This window comes from Ahaetulla prasina, chromosome 14 (assembly GCF_028640845.1).
Source record: "Ahaetulla prasina isolate Xishuangbanna chromosome 14, ASM2864084v1, whole genome shotgun sequence".
NCBI classification, from domain to species: Eukaryota; Metazoa; Chordata; class Lepidosauria; order Squamata; family Colubridae; genus Ahaetulla; species Ahaetulla prasina.
The window spans coordinates 19334696-19347506 of NC_080552.1; the positions used below are offsets into that span (position 1 = coordinate 19334696).

At 44.9% G+C, this 12811-nt stretch overlaps 1 protein-coding gene across 1 annotated transcript in view; it reads left to right on the forward strand.

Annotated features, from left to right (window-relative positions):
* Positions 1–12811, forward strand: part of DNAAF5 (dynein axonemal assembly factor 5) — a 28226-nt gene that overhangs the window by 14039 nt on the left and 1376 nt on the right. The window contains exons 8-11 of the mRNA XM_058157813.1: positions 947–1115; positions 2075–2222; positions 7566–7716; positions 11901–12048. Of these exons, the coding sequence (XP_058013796.1) occupies positions 947–1115; positions 2075–2222; positions 7566–7716; positions 11901–12048 (616 nt within the window). The remainder of the gene's footprint in view (positions 1–946; positions 1116–2074; positions 2223–7565; positions 7717–11900; positions 12049–12811) is intronic.

A 12811-nucleotide genomic window follows, 5' to 3' on the forward strand; every position in this document is an offset into this window, starting at 1 on the left:
AAAAAAAAAGGGGGGGGAGGGATTTTTGAACTTGAACACTGATTTAGCACCACAAGTATCTCCTATATTTTCTTTGGAGGCAGATATGATCCTTCAGAAGGAAAGTGGGACATGCAGCTTCAAGCCTCCTGCAGATGCGCGTTTTTTCCCAGGATGTGGCTGCTTTAAGAAACTTCCCAACAGATGCAAGCATCTGGCATGTTCCAGTTGCCGGTTCTCTTTCAATTCCAAAGCACTGCAGAGGCCCAATGTTTTGTCACGATCTATCTGCAGGTAGTCCTCGACTTAACAACAGTTCGTTTAATGACCATTCAAAGTCACTAAAACACACTGAAAAAAAAACAATGACCGTTTTTCACAGAGAGGGGGGTTTCGCATAATTTTACCACCGGTTCACCGTGCGCCAAAAATGGTGAGTGCGCGCCTTCTGCGCATGCGCATTACTCACCAGCACAGCTTGCATGCATGCGCACGGCTTAGAAAATGTGGCTAAATAGGATGGCATAGTGCCACAGCCGGTGGGTGGGTCCACCTGCAAGTCGCCACTACCGGTTCGCCCGAACCAGTTCGAACCGGCTGAATACCATCCCACTTTTCACAGTTAACAACCTTTCCAGCATCCCCATGATCACGTGATCAAAGTTCAGACGCTTGGCAATCGGTTCGTATTTATGGCCATCACAGTGTCCCGGGGTCACATGATCCCCTTTTGCGACCTCCTGACAAGCAACGTCAACGGGGGAAGCCAGATTCACTTAACAACCGTGTTACTTGCTTATCAACTGCAGCGATTCCCTTAACAGCTGAGGCAAGAAACCGGGGCAAAATTCACTTAACAAACGTCTCACTTAGAAACGGAACAGTTGGGCTCTGTTGTGGTCGTACGTCGAGGACTCCCCTGGATTCATTCCTCTTCCTTCTTCCTGTCTCTGCCCCATTCCTACAGTTAGAGGAAGCAATGAGTGCATTGGCTGAGGTCCAGCGCATTCGGGATGTCACCGGCTTATACAAGCAGCACATAACTCAGCTGATGGAATGGCTGTCCTCAACTCACGACGGCTGGAGCTGCTGCTCACCTGAACTCCTGCAGTTGGATGTAATTGCCACTCAATCAGGTGAGAAGATTGGAAGCGGGCAGGCTCTGAACCTTGCTGCTCTGGGATTCATAGACCGAGTGACGTGAAGGTAGCTTTATTTATCTATTTAGTAAGCTGGCTGCCCTACTTATGGTGACTCCAGGTGGCTTACAAAGATAAAACCCCAGTATAAAACCCCAAAAAACCCCAACCTCCCTAGTGACTTCAATCAAACCAGCCACTTGATGGGCTCCATAACACTCTGGACTCCTCAGACCCATTGGCAGAACCAGGTCTTCAGGGTCTTTTGAAAGAGTGTCAAATCTCATCTCCGGAGGGATGATGTACCACAGGGAGAGAGCCACCCCAGAGGAGGTTTGAGGTACCAAGATTTAGGGCTGGGATTCAGCCGGTTTGGACTGGTTCGGTAGTTGCAAGGACTGGCTGTCCCCGCCCGCCCTGCCCCTTCCCTCCCAGGGGTCTCCACGCGGCCCGTTTTGGATGCCAGGTAAGTGCAGGGCCCACACGGATGCTCTGGGAGGGCGTAAAATGGGCCTCCTCGAAGTCTGGAAAGGGGCCCATTTCTGGCCTCCAGAGGGCCTCTGGAGCACGGGGGAGGCCGTTTTTGCCCTCCTGGAGGCTCAAGGAGCTTGGGAAGGGTGAAAACGGCCCGCCTGCCATGGTGCAGGAGGCTGAGTAGGCCACACCCACCATGGCCACACCCACCCATCAACTGGGCAGAGAACTGGTTGCTAAAATTTTTGAATCCCACCCCTGCCTAGCTTATTCTTGAAGCCATTTGCTAACTGTTCTGTTCCAGGTGAAATGGGACAACGCAGTAATCTATTCAGTCCCAGCAATGCTGCATTCCCAGAAGTCTGATCATAATTCATCTTATTCAACTGAATTAACCAGAATTAATCCCACTTCCCTCTTAGGGGATTGCTCCTTTCAGAGGCTAATTTCACTTGGTACAAAACTCCACTTTCTCTTCCCAGGGCCTCTGATTGCCGAAGTCCTGAAGGATTTTATTTCCATTCTTAAAACCTGCCTTCAGACTTCCAGGGACCCTCGGATGCGTCTGAAGTTATTTTCTATTTTATCCCAGTTGCTTCAGAACCCAGGCGAGACAGTCGATTCGAAAGGGTAAGAGCCTGATTTCATATCCTTTAGATCAGTGTCTGTCAACCTGGCCGACTTTTAAGAGGTGTAGACTTCAATTCCCAGAATTCCCCAGCCAGCTGTTCTACCCATCTTAAAGTCAGCCGGGTTGGCAAAACACGGCTTTAGACATTTTGCCCCATTGTATTTTTCATTCGATGTCTAAAGATGAGATGTAAATTGGTTTTTCTCACAGTTATAAGAATTCTCAGGCAAATAGGATTGAGTCCCAGGTAAGACCCTGTTAAAGAAAGCCACTTTTTTAAAAAAAAAATCATTATTGCCCATAATAGAGCCATGGTGGCACCAGTGATTAGGATGCAAGTATTACAGGTTACTTTTGATGACTGACAGCTGCCGTTTGGCAGTTCGAGTCTCAAGGTCGACTCAACCTTCCATCCTTCCAAGGTGGGTAAAATGAGGACCCAGATTGTAGGGGGCAATAGGCTGACTCTCTAAACTGCTTAGAGAGGGCTGTAAAAACACTGTGAAGTGGTGTGTAAATCTAAGTGCTATTGCTGAAATCCCTTTGTGTGAGATGGGCAGCCCTACAAATTTGAGGAATAGATAAATCGATAACAGAGCAGACGGATAGAAAGGCGAAAATTAGGCCAGGATAATGGGTTGTCCTCAAAGGAGAGTATAAACCTAGAAGCATCCAGGGGGCACTGTCCAAACCTTGTCAACAGTCTTCAGCTTAATGTTGATTTTACCACCCAGGTTGTGTTTATGATTTCAGAGCCGTGCTTGCGATTGTGCAAGCTTGTTATGTAGAAAAGGTGCTTCTAAAATTTTCAGCTTTGGTGGGAGAATTTTTTCTCTCTTTCTCTCTCTCTTCAAGAACATTTCCTCTCTAGAGTTTGGCTAAAATCAAAGAAAGCCAGGGTGCTCTGGGTCTGCAGTGGATGAAGAGCGCTGCCTCTGGTTTGAAGCCTCCCCATTGCAATCTTATTGCATCAGGAGCAGGGGTGAAATGCTCCCGGTTCAGACCGGATCACCCGATCCGGTAGCGATGGCAGTGGGTGGTTCGGAGAACCCGTAGCAAAAATCCCTGCCCCCCCCATTCCCAGCTGAGCCGTGCGATCATCAGAGGATTTTTTTTTATTTTTAAAAATATTTTTTCTTCGGCCAAAAAAATGCTTTTAAAAGTAATAAAAAAGCCTCTGATGATCGCGCGGCTCAGCTGGGATCGTCAGAGCCTTTTAAAAGCATTTTTTACAACCTCTTTGGCCGAAGAGGTTGAAAAAAATGCTTTTAAAAGGCTCTGACAATCCCAGCTGAGTTGCCTGATCATCAGAGCCTTCGGTAGAAAAAATGCTTTTAAAAGTTTAAAAAAAAAAAAGTTGGCCATGCCCACCCAGTCACATTACCCCCCACCCCACCAAGCCACGCCCACAGAACCGGTAGTAACTAATTTTACATTTCACCACTGATCGGGAGACTTTTGAAATATCTTTCTGGCCACCAAGCCAACTGGGTCCTGGAGGCAGGAAGGATTAATTGCGGGTGGGGGAGGCAAGAGGAGAGATCTGAAGTAGAATGAATTTGACTCCGAGGAAAGAGAAAAGATGCCGGGGCCATAGGGAGGGAGAGCATTTTCAGAAGATACTTTTCTTCCAATTTTTTTTTTAATTGCACTTTCTAAACATGATTCGCCTTCCCGGAAGCCATTCCAAAGTGAGTGGCTCCTGTAAAGCCCCCCTTTTGTGGTTTTGACACATTTTATTTAAGGAATTAAAACAACCCATTACAGGGAGGGGGGGGAAATGCGAAGAGTTCCCATGGGTCATTTAGCCCAGACCACCTTGAAGCCAAAACCGGAGCTTGAAATCACTTGGAAGAAGAAAACAGCTGTGTGGGTTTTCAAGGTGAACAAAAATAATAATAAATGGAGGAAAAATAGTCTTCTTTTGAAAAGTCAGTTCAGGTTGATTACGTTTCCGGTCTGCGTGATGGTTCTCTGAGGAGATTGCAAAGCACGCTAACTATCTGGCTTAAAAAAAACCCTGGCATTGTCATAGACTGTTTTGTGCGTTTGGGTTTTGCACGCTGGGTAAGAAAAAGGGACCTGAATACCTTTTCAGAGCCCGCAAATAAATCAACCAATCCCTTGCATCACAAGGACCATGTGCTGCCCTTTATCCACCCTCAGTGGATTGCAATATTTTTCGGAAGCTTGAAAACAGATCACAAACTCCAGGAGGCTTCCATCCAGAGTTGCAACCTGTCCCATAAATGGAACATTGTACAGGAAATACAACAACTCTCTTAATATCTCTACTTGTTTTGTCCATAATGTTTTCTACCAAACGTGGGAGAAATTTCCTAACAGTGAGTACAGTTAACCAGTGGAACAGCTTGCCTTCAGAAGTTGTGGGTGCCCCTTCACTGGAAGCTTTTAAGAAGAGACTGGACAGCCGCTTGTCTAAAATGGTATAGGGCCGTGATGGTAAACCTATGGCCCGTGTGCCAGAGAGAGCACGTGAGCCGTCGCCCCAGGCAAGCGCACATGCCTCCCACCAACCAACTGGTTTTCAGGTCTCTGCCGTGCATGTGCGGGGCACGTGTGAGGGGCCAGGTGCACATGCGTGTGGAGGGCTTGCAGTTGCATGCTCGGGGCGGTCATGCGTGGGGGCACACATGCGTGGGGGCGCATGCATGCACAGGACATGTGCGCATGCGCTGGGTGGGGCACATGCGCGGAGGCTGTCCACACATTGCATTTTGGGGGCTTGGGGGCACTTGGTCCGGAAAAGATTAGCCATCACTGGTATAGGGGCTCCTGCTTGAGCAAGGGGCTGGACTAGGAGACCTCCAAGGTCCCTTCCAACTCTGTTATTCTGTATAGAACAATGAGAGGCATTCAGTTAGCTATCTGGGAGCAAAGCCATCCTGGCTTTTATGGTATGATTTTATTGAGCGTAGAGCTGTCGTTCTTTTGGCAGCTTGTTCTTAAATGCCACCTGCTGGAAGAGGAGAGCATGGAGAATAGGGGTCTCCAACTCTATAAACCAAGCTATGGACTCCTTATAAAAAGTGCCATCCACAATGGTCAGTTGCTGTCTTCACGTTAAATTTTACTGCCAAAGGGCAAAAAAATGGCCGATCCCACAACATTTGGGTAGCCGAAGAGCAGCAAAATCATTTTTCCAGGCAACGGTTCGATTGGGTCCTTCATCGAACGGCAGGCAAGGAATCGATTCCTAATCGGGATCAAAATCTGTTCGAAATGAATACGGCTAGATTTCTGAAAAGCCATCTTTGTTTAATCAAAGGTCGCCATTTTAAAAAAAAGGGGGGGGGAATGCTGAAAGAACTTCTTTCAAGGCCTGAGCAAAGTTGCATTATAAATTATTTACGTGTATTTCCTGCGACTATTTTAGAAATGAGATATTCTGTGTAATGAATAAATAATGCATCTCGTACAAGCTCTTGTCAGACTGAGGAGATTTATTGCATCATTCCTACCGTCTGAGTATTGACTTCAGCGTTTTTCCCCCCTGTGATCAAGGCTGAAATTGTCCCGTGGGGAGAGAGGATCTGAATAGTGACCTTGTGTCACTATAGGAAAATAGGAAGGTTGTCCTCAGTGGAGCAAGAAAGAACATCCAGTTTAATTTGCTCGGTTGAGCATTGATATTGTTCAAACGCTATATTTATTAGCCCCATATTTGGAACTTTCTCCAGACGTCCCTTCTAAGACTAAGGGCACCGTAAGAACAGATCTGTCCTCACTGACTTGGAACATCGGAAAGGTGCTGCTGCTTACTGAATCATCTCCTGCTGGAAGCTTGGCAAGCTTTCTCGGCTCATCAAAAGTGAATTTTACCTGCAGCAAATGTATTTTTGCCTTTTAAAGAGACTGAAAGAGAGAGAGAGGGAGAGAGAGAGAAAGACAGAAAGAGAGACAGAAAAAGAGAGAAAGACAGACAGACAGAGAGAGAGAAAGAGAGACAGAAACAGAAAAAGTGAGAAAGACAGAGACAAAGACAGAAAAAAAGAAAGAGTGAAAGAGAGAAAGAGAGAGAAAGAGTGAAAGAGAGAGAGACAGAGAGAGAGACAGAGAGAGAAAGAGTGAAAGAGAGAGAGAGAGAGAGAGAAAGAGAAAGAGAGAAAGAGAAAGAGAGAGAGAGAAAGAAAGACAGACAGACAGAGAGAGAGAAAGAGAGACAGAAACAGAAAAAGTGAGAAAGACAGAGACAAAGACAGAAAAAAAGAAAGAGTGAAAGAGAGAAAGAGAGAGAGAGAGACTAAGAGAGACAGAGACAGAAAAAGAGAAAGAGTGAAAGAGAGAGAGAGAAAGAAAGAGAAAGACAGAAAAAGAAAGAGACAGAGAAAAAGAGAGACACAGAGAGATAGACAGAGAAAAACAGAGAGAGAGAGAGAGAGAGATGTTTGAGGCAGCTAGGAGGCCAGCTTCTAAGAAACGTGTGGGATAAGATCAAAATGAAAATTAAACTGGTTTACAGGTAGTCCTCAACTTACAACTGTTCATTCAGTGACCGTTCCAAGTTTTTCACACAACGGTTGCACTTGGTCAAAATTCAGAGGCTTAGCAACTGGCTCGTACTGCTGACGGTTGCCATGTCCCGGGGTCGTGTGGTTCCCCTTTTGCGACCTCCTGACAAGCAAAGTCAATGGGCGAGCCAGATTCACTTAACAACCGTGTTACTAGCTTAGCAGCTGCAGCGATTCACTCAACGATTCTTTCAAGAAAGGTCATAATAATGGGGGGAAATTCACTTAACCTTTCGCTTAGCAACACGTATTTTAGGCCCAACTGGGGTCGTACGCCGAGGACTACCTGCATTTATCTCAGGACACTTTTAATCATTGCAATTCACATGTACAGTTAATGATCTCGGCCTTCCTTTTCTGTTCAAAAGTATCGTTTGTTGCTACCAGCCCTGGGACCCCCTTCGGATAAGATATTTTGAAACAGAAAACTCCTTCAGGTTAACCCGGGGTGGGTTCAACCTGAGAGTAAGGGGTCCAGGAAGAGGACAGGGAAGGGGTCTCTTCCTCCTTCTGCTCTTCCTGAAATATTGCTTATAGAACGTCCATTTGTTCCCCTTCCCCTCAAAAAATCCGAAGTAATGAAATATTGTTAACGTATCCTGTCATCAATTAGGCTTTTCGTTTCTCCCAGGCCCCCCCCCCAACCTCCCTTGAATTTTCTTGTTCTTCCTGCACCCTTCTTCTTCTTCTTCCTGTTCGGGCTCTCTTGTTTTCACATCTAAAAATGTGCCTTTTCATCCTCCCCATCATTCCAGCACGTTTGCACAAAGCTTTTTCATTCGGCTCCTCTTTTGTTTTTTTTGGCTCCAGGCAGTTCGGTAACTACCTTGAGATCGTGATAAAAGACATCCTGTCTCCTAATCTCCAGTGGCAGGCGGGAAGAACAGCAGCTGCCATCCGCACCACGGCTGTGGCTTGCCTCTGGGCGCTGATTTACAGTGAACTGCTCTCTCCAGAAGAGGTAAAATGTCCTGTGCCCCCCACCCCACCCGGCCTCCTCCTTCCCCACAAACATCACATCAGATCAGCCTCCGTGAAAACCCAGCAAGGAAACAGACCGTCACCTCGAAATGCAGGTCAGCATTTCGAGCTATGCTTCGTCTTACTGCTGCTCCAGGTTGAATCTAGCCATCTAGAACAGGGATGTCCAACTTCTGCAAATTTTTAAGACTTGTGGACTTCAACTCCCAGAATTCTCTAGCCAGCAATCTTGGCAACTTTTAAGACTTCTGAACTTCAACTCCCAGAATACCACAGCCAGCAATCTTAGTGACGTTAAGGCTTGTGGACTTCAACTCCCAGAATTCCCCAGCCAGCAATCTTGGCGACTTTGAGACTTCTGAACTTCAACTCCCAGAATACCACAGCCAGCAACCTTGGCGACTTTGAGACTTGTGGACTTCAACTCCCAGAATTCCCCAGCCAGCAATCTTAGTGACGTTAAGACTTGTGGACTTCAACTCCCAGAATTCTCTAGCCAGCCAGAATTCTGGGAACTGAAGTTCACAGGTCTTAAAGTTACCAAGGTTGGACATCCCTGATCTAGAATATCCCAGCTAGGAGCAAAAACTCCCAGCATCAGGCTGTGAAAGAAGAGAGAGGACGGAAGCAGCTCAGTCTGATCAGCCATTCCATCCTTGTGACTTTGACCCTTTCCCTCCTGTTGTTCTAGAGGAGCATTAAAACCAAGGAGACTTTTTCAGTGCAGGGAGTGGCATTTAAAGCAGGTGCCAAATAGGGGGGTCAGCTCTCTAGGGTTGAGATGAGGTTTGAGGTTGTTACTGCTTTTAATTCGGTTGTTTTTTTTTAGGGGTTGGATATAAGCCTTTTGGAATCTACAATAAGCTGGGCAACATGTGAGCTTACGAAATTAAATTAAAATAGTTTTTAAACCCTTGCCAAACTAGTGCTTAGGAAGGATAGGTTAGCCTGGGATTCTGCCCAAAAATAAAATCCATGCTAGAGGTAAAAAGGAGTCAGCAGCAAGCCAACAAGGAAAGAAGGGTGTCTTAATTTCTCTCCCCCCCTCCCCCCCCCAGTCTGAAACTCTCAGATGTGTTGGGCTGGGAGGTGGGGGGGGAGTTTGTTTGAAACTTGAGCATTTTTTGTTTGGGGGCGAAAAAATGCAAGCTTCTAATCTCCTTTTAACTTCAAAGGCTCAAACTGGTTCTATCCCATTGTTCAGTGAGAAGTCAACCTGCTCTCGCTTTTCAACGTCTGGCGAAATGAGTCGGGACCATTACGCTGACTGATACACATCTTATCCAATTAAATCCTGGGTGGGGGGAGGGGGAATTCAGTATTTTAAAAGACACAAAACAGCTGAAAACAATCTTTTAACACAGGAGAGGCCAAACAGACCTGGACCGCTGAGAGATCCTGGTTCAAAGGACAAAAATGTAATTTGCAGCAGGACAAGCTTTGAGATGGCCTGGTTCAACTTAAAGTCAACCTGGCTTTAAAAAAAAAAAAATTAATGGCCCGCTTCAACCTCTAGGATTCTTACTAGAGAGTTCTGCCCATTAGGCTTTGAAAAGGCCAGGCCTGAAGTAGACTTAATCAGGGACATTGATCTTCAAATCAATCAATCTAAGGCTGGATCCCAGTCTCTGAGCACCTGGGGGTTTTCAAAAGGGGTACCTACGTGCCAGCTTCCTATCCATCCTCACGGTCATAAATCCCAGAAAATAAAAAATAAAAATAAAATCCATGCTAGAGGTAAAAGGAGTCAGCAGCAAGCCAACAAGGAAAGAAGGGTGTCTTAATTTCTCTCCCCCAGTCTGAAACTCTCAGATGTGTTGGGCTGGGAGGTGGGGGAGTTTGTTTGAAACTTGAGCATTTTTGTTTGGGGCGAAAAATGCAAGCTTCTAATCTCCTTTTAACTTCAAAGGCTCAAACTGGTTCTATCCCATTGTTCAGTGAGAAGTCAACCTGGCTTTAAAAAAAAAAAAAAAAAACTTGAAGAGATGTGGACTTCAACTCAGTGGTGAAATCCAAATTTTTTTACTACCGGTTCTGTGGACGTGGCTTGGTGGGCGTGGTGTAGCTTGGTGGGCGTGGCATGGCAGGGGAAGGATACTGCAAAATCCCCATTCCCACCCTACTCCTGGGGGAAAGATATTGCAAAATCTCCATTCCCACCCCACTCTGGGGCCAGCCACAGGTAGTATTTCCCGGTTCTCCAAACTACTCAAAATTTCCACTACCGGTTCTCCAGAACCTATCAGAACCTGCTGGATTTCACCCCTGCTTCAACTCCCAGAATCCCCCCAGCCAGCAATTCTGGAAGTTTGAGTCTTCTCATCCTACAAAATTGCCAAGTTTGAAAAACACTGGTTTTAAGGGTGTTCTGAATAGGTGCTACTTGCACGCCTGAAGGGAAACCGATTTTCCCTTCAAATCAACTTTTGATAATTTTTTTTTCATGGCTGTAAAAAAAGATTGGGCAAATAACAGCAACAAAGTTGAAAGGGACCTTAGAGGGCTTCTAGTCGAACACCTTGCTCAAGAAACCCTGTCAGACAAAATGGCTGTGGAGCCTTTGATGAGACACCCACAACCTCCAAAGGCAGTTCGTTCCGTTGATGAATTGTTCTCACTGATAGGAACATTCTTCTTAAGCCTCGGTTGCTTCTCTCCTTGGTTAGTTTCCATCCATTGCTTTCCATTTATCCTGCCTACAGATGCTTTGGTAAATAAGTTGGCCGCCTCTTCCTTGCGACAGCCCTTTTGTGTACTTTTGCAAACCTAGTCCCAAGAGAAGGCTAGCTTTGCAAATCCTGCAGCTATTATAGAAACCGTTTCCTCCATCTCCAGGAGAAAGCATATGGAGGGGGAATTTCTGCATTTCTCCTTTCGTGATTTGGGTGGTCTGTTGTAGAGGAACATAATAGTGATGTTGTTGAGATTTTGGATATTGTGGCTGTTTACAGCCAAGACAGCAATATTGACTTAACTGTCAGACTAATTCCTTAGACGATTAAGGCTCAGAATCCCCACGAGGTACACACGGCTTTCGGGTTTTTCCATTAGTACAAATTTTCGATTTCTTAATCAGAACTTTGAATCAATTTGAACACAAAGCAGGCAGAATATAGACGGGCCGAGAAGGCAAGAGAAAGGGGGCAAAAAACCCCAGCAGGTATGCAGTTTGATTGCTCAAGTAGGCAAGGCAGGATTGAGGTGGGACGTTGCACAGAAATTTGGACAGGAGCACCATCTCCTGGAGTAAGAAGGAAATGCTAACTTGAACCAATCTGTCACCCTTTCCAAACCTGCCCAACGGGCAAGAGGGCAAGAGGCTTTTTAAATTAGCTTCCTTTGCTTACAAAATCACGCACAATCTGCAGAAATCAGGGCAGTTTGGATTGCAGAATGCGGAAAGGGCACCTATGGAGAAAAAGCAGAAAAATACTCGACCGTAAGGATGCCGAGAGTTACTTTAGGCAAAGGCCTCACCTGTACTTATTTACGGTAGTTATTTATTTCAGTTTTATTAGTGGGAATTTTTATTTCATTTTTGTCTTTCCTTCCAGCAATATCATGCACTGTTCTTAAAACTGTCTGCTTCAAAGTTATCATCTCTGCAACACGTGACTGATGCAATCTGAGAAATATAATTGCGAGTCCCTCTCTTGGGGCTGTGCGGTGCTTTTGACCTTGCGTTGTCATTTCACAGTTGAACTTTCTACAGCTATTAAGCAAAATAGAAAGGCGGGGGGGGGGAGAAGCAGCAGGGATACCCAGTGCAATAAAATTCCAATTAAAGATGAGGAACAAGCTAGCTAATTTGCATCGTTCTCCCCTTTATTTCCTATATCCTTTGCAAATCTCTTCCTGCCAGTGAAAACAAGGAACTTTTCGCTGAACATTGGTTCAAACAAGGAGAAACCTATAAAATTATACTATATACTGTCACATTTTGCCCAGACACAAAAAATACGTTAATTTAGAAATAAAAACTAAAAGAATGCTTTTCTTAAAATTATCTGCTTGGTTAACCTTTGCCCCAATTCTTACTTTTAGCTGGAATTTGTTGTGTTCTCTCTGTAACAGATCTGGCTTGAGAGAATGAGTCAAACGCCAAATGCCGATTACTTAACAAATGTCTTTTTTCCTAAATCTGATGATTTCTTGCTTTCGCAGTTGCAAAATGTCGAAGATGCCCTGATGCCTCAGATCATTGTGACGCTGGAGGAAGATTCCAAAATGACCCGTTTGATGTCTTGCCGAATTGTCAGGGCTTTTTTAGACAACTGCAGAAAACAGCCTGAACTCAGCAAAATTTATCCAGGTATTTTGGAGGGATTAAACGGCAGGCATGGCTCAGTCTTTTTACCTTACTCTAGAACAGGGATTCCCAACTGGGAGTGCTTGTATCCCCCTAGGGGTGCAAAATGATATTCCAGGGGGTGTGAAAACTTGAATTTAGAAGTTTCAAAACTATATTGTATATGCATAATTATATGCAAATAATTATTTACTTTTGTAAGGGGTTCAAGAATATATCAGAAGCGTTCTAGGCGTGCAGGGTATAGAAAAGGTTGGGAACCCCTGCTCTAGAATGAGAACCTGGCTGTTCAGTAAGAGCGTTTTTCAAACTTGACAACTTTGAAAAACACAGAGTTAGAGTCACTCCGGTTTCTAGATATATTTCCTCCCCCCCACCCGCTTTTCTGGCCTGCTAAATTGTGAATGAAGTAACAACAAAACATAGGAGAGACTAAATGGAGACAATGTTGTTGCCATAGCCAAACATGTCAAGTAATTTTTCTTGCAATATTCATGGTAGCATTTGATAACTCAAGAGTGTTTTGATTTAATTTCCTACAAAAGCAGCGACTAATTCAATACATAGGCTAGAAATGTATCATTTAACAGGAAATTATTCTGTCAAAGCTTTTCAACTAAGAATCATAGTCGTTGGTGTAATCTTTTTTTCTGCGCTTTTTAAAAGTTAGGCAGTTTTAGAAAATGAAAGAATTAAAACTGAGGTAAAATAATGGAAGGTTTATTAAAGATGTTCGATTTCTTTGCATTTCTGTAGAGGGAAGCAA